At 54.9% G+C, this 20,082-nt stretch overlaps 1 protein-coding gene across 4 annotated transcripts; it reads left to right on the top strand.

Moving 5' to 3' along the window:
• Window positions 1-72: 72 nt before the first annotated feature.
• ADAMTSL4 (ADAMTS like 4) lies at window positions 73-11,018 on the top strand. Of its 4 annotated transcripts, none has more exons than XM_021688042.1 (18): window positions 73-173; window positions 2,640-2,745; window positions 2,928-2,985; window positions 3,239-3,594; window positions 3,777-4,458; window positions 4,707-4,809; window positions 5,530-5,666; window positions 6,014-6,218; window positions 6,469-6,641; window positions 6,792-6,903; window positions 7,007-7,192; window positions 7,388-7,517; window positions 8,089-8,293; window positions 8,610-8,786; window positions 9,067-9,273; window positions 9,386-9,565; window positions 9,862-10,006; window positions 10,156-11,018. In XM_021688042.1, exons 2-18 carry the CDS (start codon window positions 2,726-2,728, stop codon window positions 10,290-10,292), a joined length of 3,213 nt encoding a protein of 1,070 aa, XP_021543717.1. In that variant the 5' UTR covers window positions 73-173; window positions 2,640-2,725; the 3' UTR covers window positions 10,293-11,018. The 4 variants fall into 4 exon arrangements, with proteins under 4 accessions (XP_021543717.1, XP_044770095.1, XP_021543718.1 ...); XM_044914160.1 differs by having other exon boundaries at window positions 6,792-6,829; window positions 7,119-7,192; XM_021688043.1 differs by lacking the exon at window positions 10,156-11,018 and having other exon boundaries at window positions 9,848-10,000.
• The last annotated feature ends 9,064 nt before the right edge of the window (window positions 11,019-20,082 follow it).

Consider the following 20,082-nt stretch of genomic DNA (forward strand, 5'->3'; position numbering starts at 1 on the left):
GGCGGGCGGGGCGCCGGCGGGCGGGGGCGGGCGCGGGGGCGGAGCCGCGGCCAGAGGCGGCCGTGTCCCGAGCCCGGCTCAGGGGCCGGAGTGGCCGCCGCGGAGCCAGGCTGCCTCCAGGGAGCGCCCGGGCACAGAAGGGTTAACGGGCCGCCGGGGCCCGCGCAGAGCAGGTACAGACCCCTCCGGGACCACCCCCTCCCCCGGCCCCGCCGCCCTCTCTCCCCGGTCCCGTTAGAGCCCCCGCCGCGCGCGCCCGCGCCGCCCCCCCTGCTCCCCGCGCCCCGCGGTCGTGCCCCAGCCGCGACCCCGGCCCCAGCTCTGTAGCCTCGGAAGATCTTCCAGTTCCTGGGGTCGAATTCCTGGGGAGGGGGCTCTGATCCTGTGGAACTGTGGCCGCATCACCCGGGCGGAGAATCAGCCAAAATTCCTACTAAGTCACGGAGTAAAGTTGGAAAACATACCCAGGACCTCCCCGCACGCGCCGGCGCCTCCTGCCCTCATCCTCTAGGAGGGTGCTCCTTCGAGGATGTGTGCCCCTGCCACCCCCTTAAGTCCTGGAGTTGGGGCCAGGGACCCTGGGAGGGTTGCCGAGGGGTGCCCTTGATCCAGCTCAGCCTGATGACTAGAAAGGAAGGACACCTGTTTGGATGGTCCTCCAGGACCCAGGAATGGAGGGCACAGTGAGGACCAAGGATTTCTGCCCCAGGACAGGGACTCTCCAGCCAGCCCTGAAACATGCCGTCCCACCCCCTCCCCCTGCAGCAGCAACCCATTTCCCAGGAGTGGGTCCCTCTGGGAGTGAAGGGGTCAGCCCTGCCCAGGCCTCTCCTCCTTGATCCTCACCGGCCAGTGTGGAGGTATGGCCAGGAGGAGCCCAGGTTTGTCCAGACCAGTGTCCAGCCTGGCAGGGGGGTGACCACTTCTGACCTCTCCTTTCCTCACCCTGGGCAGTGAGACACACCAGATGAGGAACATGAAAAGGGGTGAGGAGCACAAATGTGTGTCTGTTTCTGAGGTGGAGGGGGTGTCAGTCCCCTGACCAGCTGTGCAGGGGGTGGGGTAGGACTTTTCCAGAGAGGGAGCCAGGCCTGGCCAGGGCTCCAGGAGTTCACGTCACCCCCACCCCCCACCCCTCACTTCTCCAGGGAACTGCCAAAGCCAAACCCAGCTCAGGACAGGATTATGTGTACTGGGTAGACCCATAGAGAGAGACAGCAAGATACAGACCCAGGGCGGGGGGTGGGGGGGCAGAGAGAAGCAGAGGCCGAGAGGGAGTGGAGAGGGTACCCAGTAGTAGAGAAGGGGCAGACAGTGACCATCACCGCCATAACTCCTCTTCAACCTCAAGCAACAGAGTCAGGCAGAGAGCTGAAGGTTTGGGTGGACCATTGGCCCTGCTCTGGAGCCCCTACGCCCCCATCAGGGTGGAGTTGCTGACCTCAGTGGCCAGCCCAGCCAGGGGAGGGAGCGGCCATCAGCAACCCCTTCCCAACCCAGAACAGCTGAGGTGCCCCTGTGCATTCTGACGCAACCTCTGCAAACCCTCCCTCAAACTTCCAAGTCTTGGGGTCTCAGGGAGGGGAGTGGGGCTGAGAGTGTTGCTACCCCCAAGTACATTCCTGCCCTTCCCTCTGTCATTTTCCTGCCCCTGAGCTGGCCCACCTCGGCATTAGCTCCTTGGATTCCTCTCCCGGGTGCCTTTCAGATCCAACAGAAACATTTTTTCTTTCCTGGAAAGCAGAACTGAGAGCGGGTTGGGGAGTGGGGGTGGGAAGGGCTCAGGCTGAGCAGCAGGGGGCTTTGAGACCAGGGTAGGGTTCCCAGCTCCACTTCCCTGATGATGAAAGCCAGACTTCAGGATGGACTTCCTGGCTCCCCAGAATGATAGGCCTGTGGTTGGGGAGCAAGGGCAGCTGTAGCTGCATCTCTCCTTCCCAGGTTCCCCCAGCCCATCATCATTGGGCCTGAAATAAGCCCTCATTGAATCAATGCCCAGGGACTCTGGCCCCTAGAGGGAGGTTAAATAAAATGGGAAAATCAGCTGCTTCTCTAGAGATTAAACCATCAGCCCATTTAGTTTATCTCTCGCTAGAAAGTGTTTTGAGGAGGGCAGAGATGCGCCCGAGTGTTCCAGAAGGAGCTTAGTTAAAAAAAGGAAGAAAAGCCTGGGAGGCGAGTAAGAAAAGGAAAGCCCAAGGGGGTTCCGGTCAGCTCCTCAGAGTGGGTATCGGCATGTACTCAGCCATGCCTCCCTCAACTGTCCAGGACCTCTGGAAGGGCAGGAGGCAAACCAGATGAAAATCGTCTTAAGGAAGACGCATGTGCCTGTGTGGCCTGAGCCGGCCTGGAAGCAGGCCCCAGCGGGGAGGAGGGAGGAGCTGAGGAGTTCCTGCAGGCTGAGAGGAGGGGACTGTGCCCCTGTCGGGAGGCTGAGGTCAGACCCCCACCCTCTAGCCTCAGCGGTCGGGAAAGGGCAGCATTCCTTCCCGCTCTCACCCTTAGGGTCATAAAGGGGTGGGCCAGCCTTCCCCCACCCCTCCATCCTCACTCGGAGATGCCCTTCTGAGGAGCCATCCCCGCCAACCCCCAGCTTTCTGGAGACAGGAGAGGTAACCACCAGGCTTCTGTCCCCACAGAGCGCGCCCCCTCCACACCCAGATGCCTGAGTAGTGTGTTTACTTCCGGTCCCCTCGCCCCGGCCCGGGGCGTCGAGGGAGGAGCGATGGAGAAGTGGGCGGGCAGGTAAGTGTGGGGCTGCCAGCCGGAGGGGCGGCTCTGTCCCTGGAAGGGAGGGAAAGGCCATTACTGGGCGGGGCGGGGGCAAGTGATGGGAAACTTCTGCTTTTTGAGAAGCTGGCGTCAGGATGTGGGGAGTCTGCTGCGGGGGAGAGGGTGTCATAACACTTCGTCTGCCTGGGTTGCAGGCCCCGGTTGTGTCTGATGCTGCTTCTGTCCCTCCCTGAGCTCTGCCTGGATCAGGAGGTAAGCAAGGGACGAGAGGTTGTGCTCCTGTCATTCTCCCTGGCGCCCACCTCACTTCTCCAGGCCAGGCGCCCGATTGGCCATTCGCGCAGCTTCTGATGAGCCATGGCGCCTTTCACATTTGCCTTCCTCCCACCCTCCAACTCACTGACTCCTTGCCAAATTTAGTTAGACCCTCGGGTACTGGACTAGATACCCTGTAGAGTTCCCTCGAAAATCCTTCTAATTTTGTCTGATCTTTTTGTCCACACAGGTGTTGTCTGGACACTCTCTTCAGACAGCCCCCGAGGAGGGTCAGGGCCCTGAGGGTGTCTGGGGTCCTTGGGACCAGTGGGCCTCTTGCTCCCAGCCCTGTGGAGTTGGGGTGCAGCGCAGGAGCCGGACCTGTCAGCTCCCTACAGCTCAACTCCACCAGGGCCTGCCCTTCCTACCCCGGCCCCCAAGACATCCAGAAGCCCTGCTCCTCCGGGGTCAGAGCCCCAGACCTCAGACTTCCCGAGAAACCCTCCCCCTGTACAGGCCACAGCCTCGGGGAAGAGGTGGCCCACGTCGAGGTCCTGCTTCCCAACTAGGGAGAGCAGAGGCCCGGGAGATTCCAGGAGCTCGGAGGTGAGGGGGTGGGGCTTCGAGGGGAGGGCGGGGCCTCGGGTGAGGGGCGGGGCTCGGGAATGAAGGAGAGGGAGCAAAGGTGCTTGGCTTAGGGAGGCTTATCTTTGGTGTTAGGAAGCAGGCTGGGGAGGTAGGTCCGCGTCGGCCAGAGCTGTGACCCCATGTCTGCTACACCTTCTCAGGTCCCAGGTTCGAGACTCCATCAAGCCCGGAATGTTTGGTTATGGAAGAGTGCCCTTTGCTTTGCCACTGCATCGGAATCGCAGGCACCCCGGGGGGCCGCCCAGAGCTGAGCTCTCCCAGGCCTCAGATCTTCCATCCCTGACTCCAAGGACAGAACCAGCCTCCACAAACCACACAGCTCAAACTCAGCTCCCTCCTACAGAACTTTCTGCCCACTCCCCACCCCCCCCAGCAGGACCCCCAAGCCCTGAAACTGCTCAGACGGAGGTGCCTTCTAGAACCAGGCCTGCCCCCACACGGCCCCACCCCAGAGCCCAGGCCTCTGGCACACAGCCCCCCTCGTCCATCCCCTCCCCAGGAGAAAGTAGCTCCTTCCACGTGTCCCCTCAGCCACGAACGCCAGATTCCCAAGGTTGGGCCAGTCTCCGGGTGGCTGAGAGGCACCCTAATCCTTTCCTTTCTGTCCCTCGGGGCAGAGGCCACCAGAGCCAGGAGCACTGGAGACCTGGGGGGAATCTTCCTGGGTCCCTCATGGAGTCTGCCCCCCACTACCCAGATGGCTGGTTGCCTCTGCTGAGTGATGGCCCCCACTCCAGTTCCCTCTGGAGCCTCTTTGCTCCCAGTAGCCCTGTCCCAAGATGTTCTGGGGAGAGTGAGCAGCTGAGAGCCTGCAGCCAAGCGGTGAGTTCTTCCTTGGACCATCCCCTCCCCAGACTTGCAATTCTGCTTCCCTGACCCTAAGTCTGGGTCCTCAGCTTGTCAGATCTGGACCTGAGGGCGAAGGGCCTTGGCATCTGACCTCCTCAGGGTAGGGGCCTTGGAGCTCTTCCACAGACCTGACCTCCCCTCCCACACCCCCAAATCCAGCCCTGACCCACACCCCCATTTTCCTCCCCAGCTTTGACTCCTCTGTATCCCCCCCACCTCAGCCCTGCCCCCCTGAGCAGCCAGACCCCCGGGCCCTGCAGTGTGCAGCCTTTGACTCCCAGGAGTTCATGGGCCAGCTGTACCAGTGGGAGCCCTTCACAGAAGGTGAGGTTTCTAGCCCACCCCCCTCAGAAGCTGAACTGGCTTCAGACTGGGGGATCATGGGGAGAGGGAGACACCAGCCCCTCTATTTCTCTTCTGTAGGCCCTTGCATTTCCCCTCTGTGTAATATTTTCTTTATTTCTCAGGGTTGGGGTGAAGAGACCGCACAAGCCGGGAAAGGGGCGTGGGTTTCAGACAGGGCCCAGCAGTCAGGTGGTGATGGATAACCCAGCAGAGGGATCAGGCTGGGAGAGGGCGTGCCCAGAGGTGCCCTTTGGCTGGCTGCCTCTGGGAAGAAGCCCGTCCCAGGAGGTGGGGCGGGCATGACACGAGAAGGGCATGGTCAGAGAGACCCTGTCCGGTGGTGACAGCAGGGTGGGGCTGGCTGGCGGTAGGCCACTTGCTCCCAAGTTACTGTCCACTTGATTTTCAGCCTGTGTCAGCCCGATGCCAAGAAACCCCTTCATGAGCTCACATAATCATAGGCTTCGGGTATCTCTTCTCTCTCACGGCTCACAACCCCTTTGCTGATCTCAGTGACCTCAACTGACCTGACTCAACTTTTGTGTGACCCTCAAAGCAACATTTCAGAATATGGAATTGTCCTGTTTCCTTCATCCATGGAGATGTAGGCGAGCTCAGGATGTTCCAGAGCTAAGATGGGACTTTTGTCAGCCTCCCACCAGGGACCCCCACTAACCACTCTCCCACTCTCTTTCTTAGTTCAGGGCTCCCAACGCTGTGAACTGAACTGTCGTCCCCGCGGTTTCCGTTTCTATGTCCGTCACACAGAAAAGGTCCAGGATGGGACCCTGTGTCAGCCTGGAGCCCTAGACATCTGCGTGGCCGGACGCTGTCTGGTGAGAGAGGGTGGAGTGTGTGTGTGTGTGTGTGTGCACACCCATGCATGCAGTCTCCTTAGTCATCACCACAGAAACAAAACACTAGGCTGAGATTGCAAAAAGGAAGGTTCTCACCTGCCCAGCTGGAGGTGAGAGCAGAGCTGGGAGGTGAATTGCCGGAAGAAACCCCTCAGGCACCTCCCCGCTTCCCTGAGGCTGGCTGGGGATGGTGGGCTGGCATAGGAACATCTTCTCACTCACAGTGTGAAGATCCAGATGCAGGGTGAGCTGGAGGGTCCCAAGAGGACCAGGCAGGGGTGCGGCGGTGTGTGGCTTCCGGCAGCCCCTGCCTCACTCTCCCCCAGAGCCCCGGCTGTGATGGGATCCTCGGCTCTGGCAGGCGTCCGGATGGCTGCGGGGTCTGTGGAGGGGATGATTCCACCTGCCGCCTCGTCTCTGGCAACCTCACGGACCGGGGCGGCCCTCTGGGCTATCGGAAGATCCTGTCGATTCCTGCTGGGGCCTCTCAGCTCCAGATTGCCCAGCTCCGGCCCAGCTCCAACTATCTCGGTGAGCTCTCCAGATTCTCCGAGTCTTGGGTCCCTGTTCCAGTCTTGGTTTCTTGGTTCAGCCTTCCACACCCCCGTTGAGCACAGCAAATGGGCCAAGCAGAGAGAAGTCAGGGGCTCCTTCCCTTGCGGAGGTGGGAGGTGGCGGAGGAAGCCAAGAGGGTGCGGGGCATCAGGGGCTCTGTGTGGCTAAGGGAGGGGTGGGAGGAGGACAGTGTGACTGACCTCGTGTCCTGACCTCCAATCTCCAGCCCTTCGAGGCCCTGGGGGCCAGTCCATCATCAATGGAAACTGGGCTGTGGATCCCCCTGGGTCCTACTCGGCCAGCGGGACTGTCTTCCTGTACAACCGTCCTTCTCGAGAGGAGGGCAAGGGGGAGAGTCTGTCAGCCAGAGGCCCCACGACCCAGCCTGTGGATGTCTACGTGAGCTTGGGGCCTGGGGAAGCTGGACTGCTGGACATGGGGGCCCTTTCCCTCTGGGGGCAAAGCTGTGGGCCACAAGATGGAGGAGAAGGCTAGTGGTATGCGGCCCCTTACCTCCCCCAGACAATTCATTATCTTCTCTCTCCCCAGGTGATCTTTCAGGAGGAAAACCCAGGCATTTTTTATCAGTATGTTATCTCCTCACTTCCTCCAAACCTTGAGAGCACCACCGCAGAGCCCCACCTCCCCCAGCTCCAGCCGGGTGAGACTCTGCTCCCCAGACCTAGGAGGCGGGGAGGGGCTGAAAGCGGAGCTTCAAGGCAGTGGGGTGTATTTGATTTGCCTACTCAACTGTCCCTGCACAGAGATTTTGAGAGTAGAGCCCCCACCCGCTTCGATGCCCCGCCCTGCCCGGACCCCAGGCACCCTCCACCGTCAGGTGCGGATCCCCCAGATGCATGCTCCACCCCATCCCAGGACACCCCTGGGGTCTCCAACTGGATACTGGAAGCGAGTGGGACACTCAGAGTGCTCAGCATCCTGTGGAAAAGGTGAGACTTCAGGCACCAGCCTGTATTCCTGGCACCCTTAGCCCAAATCCCTGACTTGGCACTCTTGATCCCACACCCTGGATTGTGGGTCCATACCTTCACTCTGTGCCAGGTCAAATTCCAGTGTCTGGGACCCCACTGACACTGGGCTCTGAGCCATCCTGCCTCTCCTGGCTTCCCTCTCATCCACTTCAGGTGTTTGGCGCCCCATTTTCCTCTGCATTTCTCGTGAGTCAGGGGAGGAACTGGATGAGCACAGCTGCGCCATGGGTGCCAGGCCCCCAGCCCCCCTGGAGCCCTGCCATGGTCCTCCATGCCCCCCATAGTGAGTATGACCCACAGGGAGGGCTAGGGTCCTAGGAACACAAGAGTTGTCCCAGGCAGACACATCCACACTGCCTTAGGATCTCACCCTGGACTCTGCACCCAGCACGCAAGATCTGGCTGCGGAGGGACAGTGTTTGATTAGAAAGGCTTGCATTCCCAGGGCGCCTGGGTGGCTCAGTCGGTTAAGTGTCTGCCTTCAGCTCAGGCCATGATCTCAGGGTCCTGGGATCGAACCCTGCATCGGGCTCCCTGCTCAGGGGGGAGTCTGCTTCTCCCTCTGCCTGCCTCCCCCCACCCCGGCTTGTGCGTGCACACACTCTCTCTCTCAAATAGATAAATAAAATCCTAAAAAAAAAAAAATAGGAAGGCTTACGCTCCCCAGACAGGAGGAAAACCCTGGCAGCCCGAGCCCCACGAGGGCACTCAGACTCCAAGTGATGAAGCTGCTCCCTCTCCTCTGCGGGCCCCCCCACCCCGGGGCTGTGGTCCCTCGCCCCACGCACGGCAGCCCTACCCATCTCGGTTTTCCTCCTCTGTGTCTCTGCCTCTTCTGGCCGCTGCGCCCACAGCTGGGAGGCGGGCGAGTGGACGTCGTGCAGCCGCTCCTGCGGCCCCGGCGCCCAGCACCGCCCGCTGCTCTGCCGGCAGGAGTTCGCAGGTGGCGGCTCCTCGGTGCCTCCCGAGCGCTGTGGGCATCTCCCTCGGCCCAGTGCCACCCAGCCGTGTCAGCTGCGCCTCTGTGGCCACTGGGAGGTTCGCTCCCCTTGGAGCCAGGTGAGCGGGACCCGGCGGGGAGGCTGCTGGGGCGGGAAGGACCCTAGATGAACGGGCACCAGTGGGCGAGAGCAGTGGTCTCTCCAGTCCTTTTGAATCAGCAGAAGCTTTTTTACTATAACAAGATCTCATGTGAAACCCCGGTCTGTAAATCCGGTAAGACACTGAACCAGGGGTTGGGGGCCCAGAGCCACCTGTTCCGCCTGCCCCTGAGCCCATAAAGCCGTGTAACCGCCGAGTCAGGGACCAAAGGCAGGGCCTGGTTCGAAGGGGGGAAGCCGGGGAGTCGGGGCGCTCAGAGGCTCTCCTCCCTCAGTGCTCAGTGCGGTGCGGGCGGGGCCAGAGGAGCCGGCAAGTCCGCTGTGTGGGGAACAACGGTGACGAAGTGAGCGAGAGGGAGTGTGCGGCAGGCCCTCCGCGGCCCTCCAGCAGAGAGGCCTGTGACATGGGGCCCTGTACCACAGCCTGGTTCCACAGCGACTGGAGCTCCAAGGTGGGCCCCACACCCCTTCTCCGAGTCGTGCGTCCCTGGTGCCCCACACCCAGGACCTTTCGGACACATTTCAGTATACATTTACCGAGCAAGCCCTATTATGTGCTGGGTGCTGCTGATGCTGGAACTCTGGGATAAGTGAGAAAAACCCACATCAGGGTCCTCGACCCCCAGTACAGCTTCCTCTTATCTGGCTGGTACCCGGGACACTCCCTAACTCTGGGGATCCAGGATGCGCCACCCTCAGCCCCTCCTCCTCAATCCGTCACCTTCTCAACAGTGCTCCGCCGAGTGTGGGACAGGGATCCAGCGCCGGTCTGTGGTCTGCCTCGGGAGTGGGGAGGCCCACGGGGCTGGCCAGGAGGGAGCAGGAGCAGGGACCGGTGAGCAGAGCTGTGCAGCAGGAAGCCGTCCCCCGGACATGCGCGCCTGCAGCTTGGGACCCTGTGAGAGGACATGGTGCTGGTACACGGGGCCCTGGGCCGAGGTGAGCCAAGAGCCTGGGAGGGGGGTGTCCATCAGTGGGATTCCCTGTGGGCTGGCGGGAGTGATCCCTGTTCTCCCTTCCCCTTGCACACCCTACCCTTCCTCTGTATCAGTGCTCCTCAGAATGTGGCTCTGGCACGCAGCGTAGAGACATCATCTGTGTGTCCAAACTGGGTACTGAGTTCAACGTGACTTCTCCCAGCAACTGTTCCCACCTGCCCAGGCCCCCTGCCCTGCAGCCCTGTCAGGGGCAGGACTGCCAGGACCGATGGTTTTCTACACCCTGGAGTCCGGTGAGTGCCTGGCTCCCTTGTCCTACTAAGCACGGACTGCCAGGGAAAGGGAGGCTTCTCTCATGGTGTCCCCTCTGTGTCCCAGGATAAGGCCAGCTGCATCATTGCCCCACTTCCTGTAGACGTGGAGGACGGGGGGGGCCCTGTCCATGTGGGATTTCACAGTGTTCCAGGAGAGGCCCCCCCCCCCGCCCAGCACACACATGCACACACTACTTTCAGAGAAGTAGGTGGCCTGGGGTTCAGGAGGAACCTGGTCATAGCGAGGGTCTGATTTGATAGCGGGGTCTCCGCAGTGTTCTCGCTCCTGCCAGGGGGGTACGCAGACGAGGGAGGTCCAGTGCCTGACCGCCAACCAGACCCTCAGCGTCCGATGCCCTCCTCACCTGCGGCCCTCCAGGAAACAACCCTGTAACAGCCAACCCTGCAGCCAGCGCCCCGGTAAGGAGCCCTTTCCGCCCCCCCTAACCCCTAGTACAGTGGAGTTAACTGAAGTATGGGGGAGATGAGAGAGGACCAGTGGGAGTGGGCACTGCATCTCTGGAGGGAAGGGTCTGGGTGACATGCCCCCTGGCCTCCTCTGTCCCCAGATGATCAATGCAAGGACAGCTCTCCACATTGCCCCCTGGTGGTACAGGCCCGTCTCTGCGTCTATCCATACTACACAGCCACCTGTTGCCGCTCTTGTGCCCGTGTCCTGGAGCGTTCTCCCCCAGAGCCTGCCTGAAATGGGCCCAAGAGACCTTCTCCTCATGGTTTCCTCGTGCCACCATCAGTCACCCACCCATCGGCCCACTCTGTACTCTCTGGCTCTCCAGCCTGCCCTAGTCTCATCAGGGACGCCCCCTAGGGTGGTTGAAGGTGGCAAGGTGACTATCAAGATGTGTGGTTGCGTCTGTGTGTGGTGTGATGGTGTGTGTGCACACAGGCTCCCAGTGTGTATCGGGGCCCGGCATATATGGCATGTGCTCCTACACGTATATTACTTCCCCCCAAAAAGAAGTGAAACAGACTGAAGAGGAGTGGAGAGGGGACAATGCCTGTTGCCCTGAGACTTTTCTAGGCTGAGAGGAAAGCAAGTTTGCAGCTCCTTAGTAATCCAGACTGCCTAGCAACTGGCCTCCCCATCAACCCCAACTTTGTGCCCTAAACTGCAGTTCTCATGTTGAGGCCTCACCTCTTCTAAACCACCATTATCATCTGACCGCTTCTCCCCATACTTAGTCTCTCTATCCCTACCTCTCATCATCAGCTAGGGATGATGGGGGTCAGCCACTGCCAATCCCGCCTTACCCCAGGAAGAGAGGCTACCTCCCCAGAGCAGGGACACTGGGCAGAGGATGGAAAAAAGAAAAAATAGAACAAGACACCCTAGCCTCTGCTCCCACTCTGCACCTCCTAAAATGGTTCCCATCCCAGAACTAATTTATTTTTTATTAAAGATGATTATGACAAATGAGAAACAGGCTCTTTATTGCCCTGATGGGAACCCAGCCACCTGGGCCACCTAAACAAGCAGTGTGAGGTCAGAATGAGGGGTGGGAAGGGGGAACAGCACCTATAGCCCAGGCGGAGAGAGTCTGGGCCCAGAAAGGCTATTATGTGAGCCCCAATCACGGGAGAGGATCCTGGCCAACCGTAGGTTGGTCATCGACCACTAGGGGTCACCACTTCTCCCACTTTAGGTATGGAGTTGGGAGCTTGGTTCCAGAGCTGAGGAAAAACTGCATGGCCTATGGTGGGTTTCTCCGTAGGCTGAGTCTTTCTGTAAAGTCTCTTAGAATCTAGTAGCCCTGCTTTCAGTTTGGGGCTGAGTTGAACAGCGGTTGGCTTTGCAGGGGTCTTTTCTCCTGTTCTCTTTCTTTGGCCCTCCCTGCCTGCCTCCCCCGTCCTTTCCGCGGTCACCCATTTCCCTATTAAGCTCTTGGTTTATTGCTTTTGCTAAGGTGGGGGGAAAGGAAGTGATTTCTGCCCCTCCCCCCTGCCCTCAGCGGAAACGCCCGGAGGAGGAGGAGCCTGGCCTGGCTCTAGGGGACTTAGGGCGGGGTCGGGGGTGGAGCCAAGGCAGTACTGGATGTCCTGCCAAAGACGCATTCTTCAGAGATGTATCATCGTAGTCTCCCTCCCTTCGCTCTTGTCATCTCTCGAGGTAAAAGCTTGCTAGAGGTGGTATGAGAGCAGTCAGCCTTTTCATAATACAGATCCTTTCCCTGACCCCTGCAGTTCTGAAGTCTGAGTTCCAGGTCTCTGCTTCTGGAAGCCAGATTTCTTGGGGTTCCCTGTGTCTAGGCAGATTTCTTGGGGGGCAGTGCAACAGAATCAGACTCATCCCCATTGGAAGCATCCCTCCCCCATCTCTGCACCTCCACAAGTCTGACCAAGTAAGACCATGAGTAAAGGCCTGTGGTAACAGTTGAACTCAGTGACTATTTCCTTGAACACACCAAGACCCTGTGAAGGATACCAGAGTTGCCCGAGGATATAGGATTTTACTCTAGCAGCAAACTGGGGTCATGCTGTTACCTTGGGACGTAGACTTTTCCTGGGTTAGAAGTGGCTGAGAAGGAAGACTTTGGGCAACGTTTTGGGAGGACAGTGGGTGACGAAGGAGGCCAAGGGAGTGGAGGGAGAGGAAAATGAAACTGACGAGCCCTGGGGAAGGAGTGAGGAAAAGGGCAAGGCAAGCCCGGTCTCGGTCTCGGTGTCTCTGCTGAGCCTGAAGACAAGGTATTAGACATGTTCTCTCTCTGGTGAACCTGTAAGGGGATCAGAGATGTGGGGGACCAGGGAAGTGGGACCTGAGCCAGCCCAGTAGATAACCAAGGGCTGCAGGCCGAGTCCTAAGACCAAGGGAGGGGTGGCAGTGAATAGCTGGGGCCCTCCCAGCGATTCCTGGAAGCGGCAGCCTGGGCGGTGGCCCCAGCTCAGCTGACTTCTCCGAAGTTCCCCTCCCTCTTAGGGCCTCTCAGGGCTGTTGCTGGGCAGGTTTGGAGTTTGGCCTGAGTCTGAGAACCAATCACAGGTGGGGAATGCAGCCACAGCCCCTCTTAGGGCACCCCCAGCTTCAGCACCTCCTTGCTCTTTGTGGTTGCCCCTGAGCTCCCTCACAGCCACCAGCTTCTGACTTCTCAGGATATGTGGGCTTTCGTTCGGGGGGGGTTGCCCCTTTTCCCCTTTCATTTTAAAGCTAGGATGCAGTGCAGCCCCTAAGGATTCTTCCCTCTGGTCACTGAAGTCAGTATGGGGTCAATGTGGAAGCTTTCAGGAAGGGGAATTTGACCCGGAGCAACCCCTTTTCCTAGTCCCTTCTAGGGGAGTAGTGTGGCCAGACACCTCTCCTTTGACCTCGGAAACCCTCTAGAGGGACTTGGGAGAGAGGAAGCTGCAAGCCAAGGCCAGAGAGATGTGGTGGAGGGGCCCCAAGGTTTGGCGCACTGGGGGAAATTTAGGGAAGGACACAGAGGAACTGGACCCCTGAGAATTGAGGTGGGGGTGGGGTAGTTATAGGAACAATCTTGATAATGCACGAGAGATCAAGCGTGCAGAAACCAGCCAGTGTCTTGCTGAGTGCTCCTCATTTCTGAGTGTTTGCTGGGGGAAGGGGATTGTGTTTCTCTATCAGTGTACTTGGGGGTGAACTTGTGAGGTCTCAGTTCAGCGGGGTCAGAATTCCTCTCCCCTCCCCCCTCCCAGCTTCCCCAGGGTAACTACCCACCCAATTAAGCTGCAGCCTTCAGACTAAATTTATCTCTTAGACTTCCCCAACCCCCTGGGCCTCCCTGCAAGCAGGTGTTCACAGCTGCAGGGGTTGGGTCTGTGGAGACCCACACTCTTCACTCAGCCAGCTTCAACCTTCCTGCTAACTAGGAGTGAAGCAGAACGCAGGGCCCACTGGCTGGCCCGGGGCAAGTGTCCCGGCCTTGAGGCTCCCTCTCTCAGTAGCCCTTCTGAGCAGAGATATGGTTGGAGGGACAGAGTGGGAGGGATAGAGTGAGAACAACATGCAAGGAGAAGCTCCCCTCCAGATTCTCTCCAACCAGATCCTCTTTCATTTTTCACTCTTCCCTTCTGCCTAGTTTTACAGATAGAGACTTCGTTTTATTTTTATTTTTTAGAGACTTCACTTTAACTTAACCTGCTCCCCGACTAGAGTGAACTGAATCAGGGAGCCCTCCCCTCTCCTTGAACCACAGAGAATCAGGCTAGAGATTGCAGTTTGGGTGTATGTGGTAGAGGTTCCCACGTTCCCACCCTCTCCTATTAACACCCCTCAAATCCACCATCTCTGGTGCTGGGAGGCAGCTGGGTGGGAAAGTTAGAACAGAGGGGGCTTATTTGTCACAGGCAGGTGATGAAGAGGTGTTAGCTTTCAAGGGCGGGGACGGGGCATCTTCCACAGGAAGTATCTTTCTTCAGGAAAGTACCTAAGTCTGAGTCTTTCAAGAGCAATAAACAGTTTGGGTTAATCTCAAACTAGACAGCACAAGTTCTGAGTCTGACTTTGGGCTCTTAACCCAGGAGACTGGGGAAACTCTAGAGGGTGTTTTGGGGCTGAGATCTGAAGGTAGAATTTGAGGGACGAATGTGCAACACTAGTCCAAAACAAGGTATGCATGAGGCATGGCAGTCAGACCCTAGGGAAGCAAACCGGCCTATCAGCTGAAGGGGAGGTGCAGAAGGAAGTGGACAAACCAGGGCATTTCCTCGGGCAGCACCAGAGAACTGTTGGAGTGGCCTGGGGAAGGACCTCAGTAGAGGAGGGATGGGCTCAATTTAGGAAGATCCCTGGTTGGGGTTAGGATGTGCAATGCTGTACTCTTCTGTGCCTTACCTCAGTCTCTTTAAGACACAGCTCTACAGGGGCACCTGGCTGGCTCAATCAGTGGAGCATGTTTGGGGTCGTGGGTTCAAGCCCCACATTGGGCATAGAGCTTACTCTATTTTTTTAAAGATTTCATTCATTTATTTGACAGAGAGAGAGATTGCCAGAGAGGGAACACAAGCAGGGGGAGAGGGAGAAGCAGGCTTCCGGCTGAGCAGGGAGCCTGACGTGGGGCTCGATCCCAGACCCCGGGATCATGACCTGAGCCGAAGGCAGACGCCCAACGACTGAGCCACCCAGGCGCCCCCGTAGAGCTTACTTTAAAGAAAAAAAAGACACAATTCTACAGAACTTTGAATGAGGAAGAAACGAAACCAGGAAAGATGGTAGGGTTGCTCCGAAAAAGGAGGAGACCGTGTCCCTGGGATCTCTGGGCTAAAATGTATGGTGGCAAAGGCCCTGCCATTGATGAGAGGGACAGAACGGATCTGCCCTTGGAACCAGAGTACCCCTCCTTTCTTTCATCTCTCCCTCCCCACCCTGCTGCTGCTTTCTGGATGACCTGCCTCTTTCATCACATAATGTGACTCCTTTTTGGCTCTGGTAGAGGAGTGAGCAACCTTTTCTCTGAAGGACCAGAGAGTAAATATTTTGGGTTTGCAGGCCATAGAATCTCTGTTGTGACCAATCAACTCTCTGTAGCACAAAAGCAGCCAGAAACAACATGTAAACAAAGAGGCTATGGTTGTGTTCAAACTTATGACACTGAAATTTTAATTTCATGTAAGCTTAACATGTCACAAAGTGTTTTTCCAACCATTTAAACATGCAAAAATCACACTTAGCTGGCTGGCCATATAGGCACTCAGGCAGATTTGGCAGGTAGTTTACTGACCCCTGGGATTTTTTCCATCTGGCTGAACTCCTGCTCCGCCTGGCCATGGAGAATCCTGTTTGTGTTACCTCTGGCCTTCCCAACATAGCTATAGAACCTTTTTAAGGTCCTATCTACTGATGTCTGCTTCCTAGTGGCTTCTTCCAGGGAATTCAGTGACTTGGAAATGGCTAATAGAGTAAACCCTTAAGCGACATTTCCTAACATTCCTTATGTTTTGTATAGTGCTTTAGGGTAAAGCAATTGTATATATTCTCTTTAAATCATCACAATAATAAAATAGGGTACAGGGGAGAAAACAAAGGCCTGAGACCTAGGGTAGTCTTTTCACTCTTTAAATTCCACCTAATTCCTTTGTTCTGTTACTCAATTGCACTCCCATAAGGCACCCTTTATCAAAATACTCAGTAATTTGGGCCACAGTGTTCCAGAACTTGGATGGCTGTAAGTGTTTTTGTTGTTTTCAAATGCCTTTCATGACTTGCCAGCATTTTAGGAAAATCCTAAGTTTTTCAACCCAAAGTTTCAGGGAATTAAAAATACTTTCAAATGTATTCAGCATTTGGGGCGCCTGGGTGGCTCAGTCGGTTAAGTGACTGCCTTCGGCTCAGGTCATGGTCCCAGGGTCCTGGGATCGAGCCCCGCATCCGGCTCCCTGCTCAGTGCGAAGCCTGTTTCTCCCTCTCCCACTCCCCCTGCTTGTGTTCCCTTCTTGCTGTGTCTCTGTCAAATAAATAAAATCTTAAAAAAAAAATGTATTCAGCATTTTAGATCCAAGGAAATAATATCCATGGTCTTAGTTTAAGGTACACGGTCATGAAACCTACACTTAGGTATTACTAGAGTCACCGTTTTGTCCCTAAGACAAACTTTATCACTCAAAGTCCTGTACTTAAAAGCAATGCAGCTGCATTTCTTTTTAAAATAAGCTATATCTGGGGCGCCTGGCTGGCTCAGTCAGTAGAGCATGTGACTCTTGATCTTAGGGTTATAAGTTTGAGCCCCATATTGGGTATAGAGATTACTTAAAAATAAAACCTTTAATAAAATAAAATAACCTATATCTGGGATTGCTTACCAAATCCTTATTCTGTCTTTGGAGTTTTCTTTCATTCAGTAGCACTGATATATCCTTCATGGCTCCTCATGGTAAAGGAAGATACAGAGACCTTTTTTGTTGCAGACCTGACCCCAACTACCGAACTCTGAGGTGGGGGAAAGGTCAGGGAAGCAGGAGCAAGAAACCTTCCTCCCCATTATTACCAAGCTCCTCCAGAACTGTTGTTCCTTAAAGCTGAAAACAAGCCACCTCATTTCAAAACACACACGCACACACACGCACGTATGCACACATGCACACGCTCACACACAAAACATTTTGACACGAAAGTTATTTCCCCCTTTCTGTTTCTCTACTTTGCCTGATGAGGGATTTCTGAGAAATGAAATGTCACCTCCCACAACCTCAGTCTGCAGTTTTGTTTTTCGAAATGAAGAGAGCGTTAGAGGAAAGGAGCATACTGCCGTAAGCATACAGTATTAATTCAAAATTTACCACAAAAGAGAATTGCCCTTCCCAAAACCCTCAGCCTGGGTGGGCCCACCTTGCCTTAGATCTGGGCTTTCAGGGTCTAAGGAAATAAACAAGCTATCCTCTCAGGAGATTTCAGTAACAAAGCAGTGAAACCCAGCAGCTGCTCTCTGCAGCAGCCCAGCTGCCCTCCTCCCCACGGTCCCACCAAGGATAGGAGAGGGGTAGGAACTGCTCCAGGCAACCTCAGAAGTGGAGGTGTGAGCTGAGGATGGGGATGCATAGAGATCTGGGCATCGAGATTCAGGAATGAAATGCACACAAAGGTAAGGCTTCCCAGATAAAACCCCTACCTCCCTGTGAACTCTGAACACTGGAGAGTCAGAGCAGCCAAGTAGGGGAGACTGAAATGGGTAGCAAAATTTTTGAAACCAGCTCCTCCTACTAGAGAAGAAATTAACTTTTTTTTTTTTTAGGGGCACAGAACTGAAGGCATTTCTTAATCAAAATAAAGTGGAAAAGTGATCAAATCCCGGTTGAAACCCAACAGTTAAACATTCTTTTCCTTGTCTGCTTCCTTGGCTGGCTTTCCCAGCACACCTTGTCCCAGGCTAACTTGAATAAACACACACATGTGACCACATGAGGGCGGGAAGAAAACCAAGTGGGGGTGGCGAAATTCTGAATGGAATGCAGCCCCAGCTAGTTAGGGGGCCCAGGCTGAGTCCTCTGGCTCTGGCAGTGGATTTATACAGACAGGGAAGCCAAAACAATGAGCTCATGGGCAAGAATGCAGCCCGTGGGGAAGTCTGGGCAGTCAGAGCAAACTGGTTTTTTAACCAGGATGGGAATAGCTGTAATTGAGTCTCCCACGGGAATAGGATTAGGGAGCATGGAGCCACCATTCAGTATCTTGGGCTCCAGTTTAATAACTTTTGAGGGCTGTCCTTTATTCTAAAAGTCTGTTCTGCAGAGAGCACAGCACTCTCTGGTCTGTATTCAAGTTGGTTCCTTTCTCTGGTTATGTGAGATGTGTGAGGGAGCTACCTACTCTAGGTGAGGCTCTTAAGACAACCTTATTCAAAGCAACTGGATCCAAAGCAGGTCTGCCAAAGCCAGCTCTTACACCAAGATCCAGCAATAGCTATGACCCCAGAGACTGTGTATTCAGGGCTGCCACTTTAACATGATAGAGGAAACAATCAATGGCGTCTGTCTTCTTTACTTCCCAAATAAACACCATCCATCCAGCTGTGTGTCATTTACACCAAGTTCAGACTTTCAAGACCAAAGACATTTTTTTTTTCTCCACCAGTGTTTTTCACTATTTTTATGTAAGGCCCCAAAAGGAAGAAATTGAAGAGATACTACTTTCAGTGGCTATGTATGGTGAAGGGGAAGGAAGGTAGGGAGGGAAGAAATGAGAAGAAAAAAAATTATCTACATCTCCCCACCCTACACTCCTGGAGGTTCTTTCCCAACTCCGTACTTTTGTGCATTTTATTTCCTACTCATTAAGGTTCATCCTAAAATGTGTTTTCTTTTTTTCTTTTAAGATTTTATTTATTTGACAGAGAAAGACACAGTGAGAGAGGGAACACAAGCAGGGGGAGTGGGAGAGGGAGAAGCAGGCTTCCTGCCGAGCAGGGAGCCCGACGCGGGGCTCGATCTCAGGGCCCCGGGATCATGACCTGAGCCGAAGGCAGACACATAACGACTGAGCCACCCAGGCGCCCCTAAAATGTTTCTTTTGAGGCCTTGACCATATCTGCTTCCATAAGTGGTCACCCTGCTTTGTCCCACTCCTTATCTTAGAATATCTTTATCATAGCACTTTATGCAATGTATTTTAATTATTTTTTGTCCATGGTTATCACTCCTACTAGACTGCAAGCTTTGACATCTTGCCACAATTGCTTTCTCATTATATGATTCTGTGATACATTCAGCTCTTCAGCATGTATCCCCTAAGAACAAGGACATTCTCTTATATAATCACACTATAATTAAAACACTCAAATTTAACACTGATACAGTACCATTTAACATATTGTCCATATTAAAATTTCCTCAATTGTACACATGTCCCTTAGTGCTTTTTTCATCTAGGATCCAATCAAAGATCATTCTACAATTAGTTGTCATGTTTCTTTCCACTGTTCCTTTTTTTTTTTTTTAAGTAGTCTCCATGCCCAATGTGGGGCTTGAACTCACAACCCTGAGATTAAGAGTTGCATGCTCCACTGACTGAGCCAGCCAGACACCCCAATTCCCTAGTCTTTTTTGACCGGGTTTCTTGAGGGGAAGAATTATTCTCTTTAGAATTCCAGTGTCCAACAGTGCCTGGTAAAGAGCAAGCAGTCCACTGCCATGTAATGAATAAATGAAGAGACTCAACAAACATCTGGCTGCCTAGAACTCATTAAATGTCCCGGCTCCGGTGCCTGGGTGGCTCAGTTGGTTAAGCGACTGCCTTCGGCTCAGGTCATGATCCTGGAGTCCCGGGATCGAGTCCCGCATCGGGCTCCCTGGTCAGCAGGGAGTCTGCTTCTCCCTCTGACCCTCCCCCCTCTCATGTGCTCTCTCTCTCTCTCAAATAAATAAATAAAATCTTTAAAAAAATAAATAAATAAATAAATAAATGTCCCGGCTCATTGCAGAGTTGAAACGTTCTTAATAAACTAAGGTAATCCTTGAACAGGAAATGAGAGCAGGCAAAGTGAGTAATACAGAAACTAACAGCAGAAACAAGCCATGAAAATGGATACTTGGAAGGGGTAAAATCTGTAGTAGTATTCTTGGCCCTAACAGATTTCCCACCAGTGAGGAACTATTATTCTATGCAGGTAAAAAAAAAGGAACTGCAAAGGGAAACCAGGTATCGTGTGGGAACAAAAGCCTGCCATATGTATTCTTTTTTTACCTCACAAGAATCATTAGTAAAGAACACTGAATTCTCAGGGCACTTGGCTGACTCAGTGGTAGAACATGTGACTCTTGATCTCTGGGTTTAAGGTTTGAGCCTCATGTAGGGTGTTGAGATTACTTAAAATCTTTTTATTTTTATTTTTTTAAAGATTTTATTTAATTTATTTGGCAGAGAGAGACACGGCAAGAGAGGTAACACAAACAGGGGGAGTGGGAGAGGGAGAAGCAGGCTCCCGCTGAGCGGGCAGCCCGATGCGGGGCTCGATCCCAGGACCCCGGGATCATGACCTGAGCCGAAGGCAGACGCTCTGTGGCTCAGTCGTTGGGCGTCTGCCTTCGGC

Source organism: Neomonachus schauinslandi, chromosome 4 (assembly GCF_002201575.2).
Source record: "Neomonachus schauinslandi chromosome 4, ASM220157v2, whole genome shotgun sequence".
NCBI classification, from domain to species: Eukaryota; Metazoa; Chordata; class Mammalia; order Carnivora; family Phocidae; genus Neomonachus; species Neomonachus schauinslandi.

Bases quoted from the DNA above. Each gene is read 5' to 3' on its own strand.
- ADAMTSL4 (XM_021688042.1), top strand. From the start codon at position 2,726: ATGGAGAAGTGGGCGGGCAG. The intron at 5,667-6,013 runs GTGAGAGAGGGT...ACTCTCCCCCAG, and splicing joins GCGTGGCCGGACGCTGTCTG to AGCCCCGGCTGTGATGGGAT. The intron at 8,294-8,609 runs GTGAGCGGGACC...CTCCTCCCTCAG, and splicing joins TTCGCTCCCCTTGGAGCCAG to TGCTCAGTGCGGTGCGGGCG.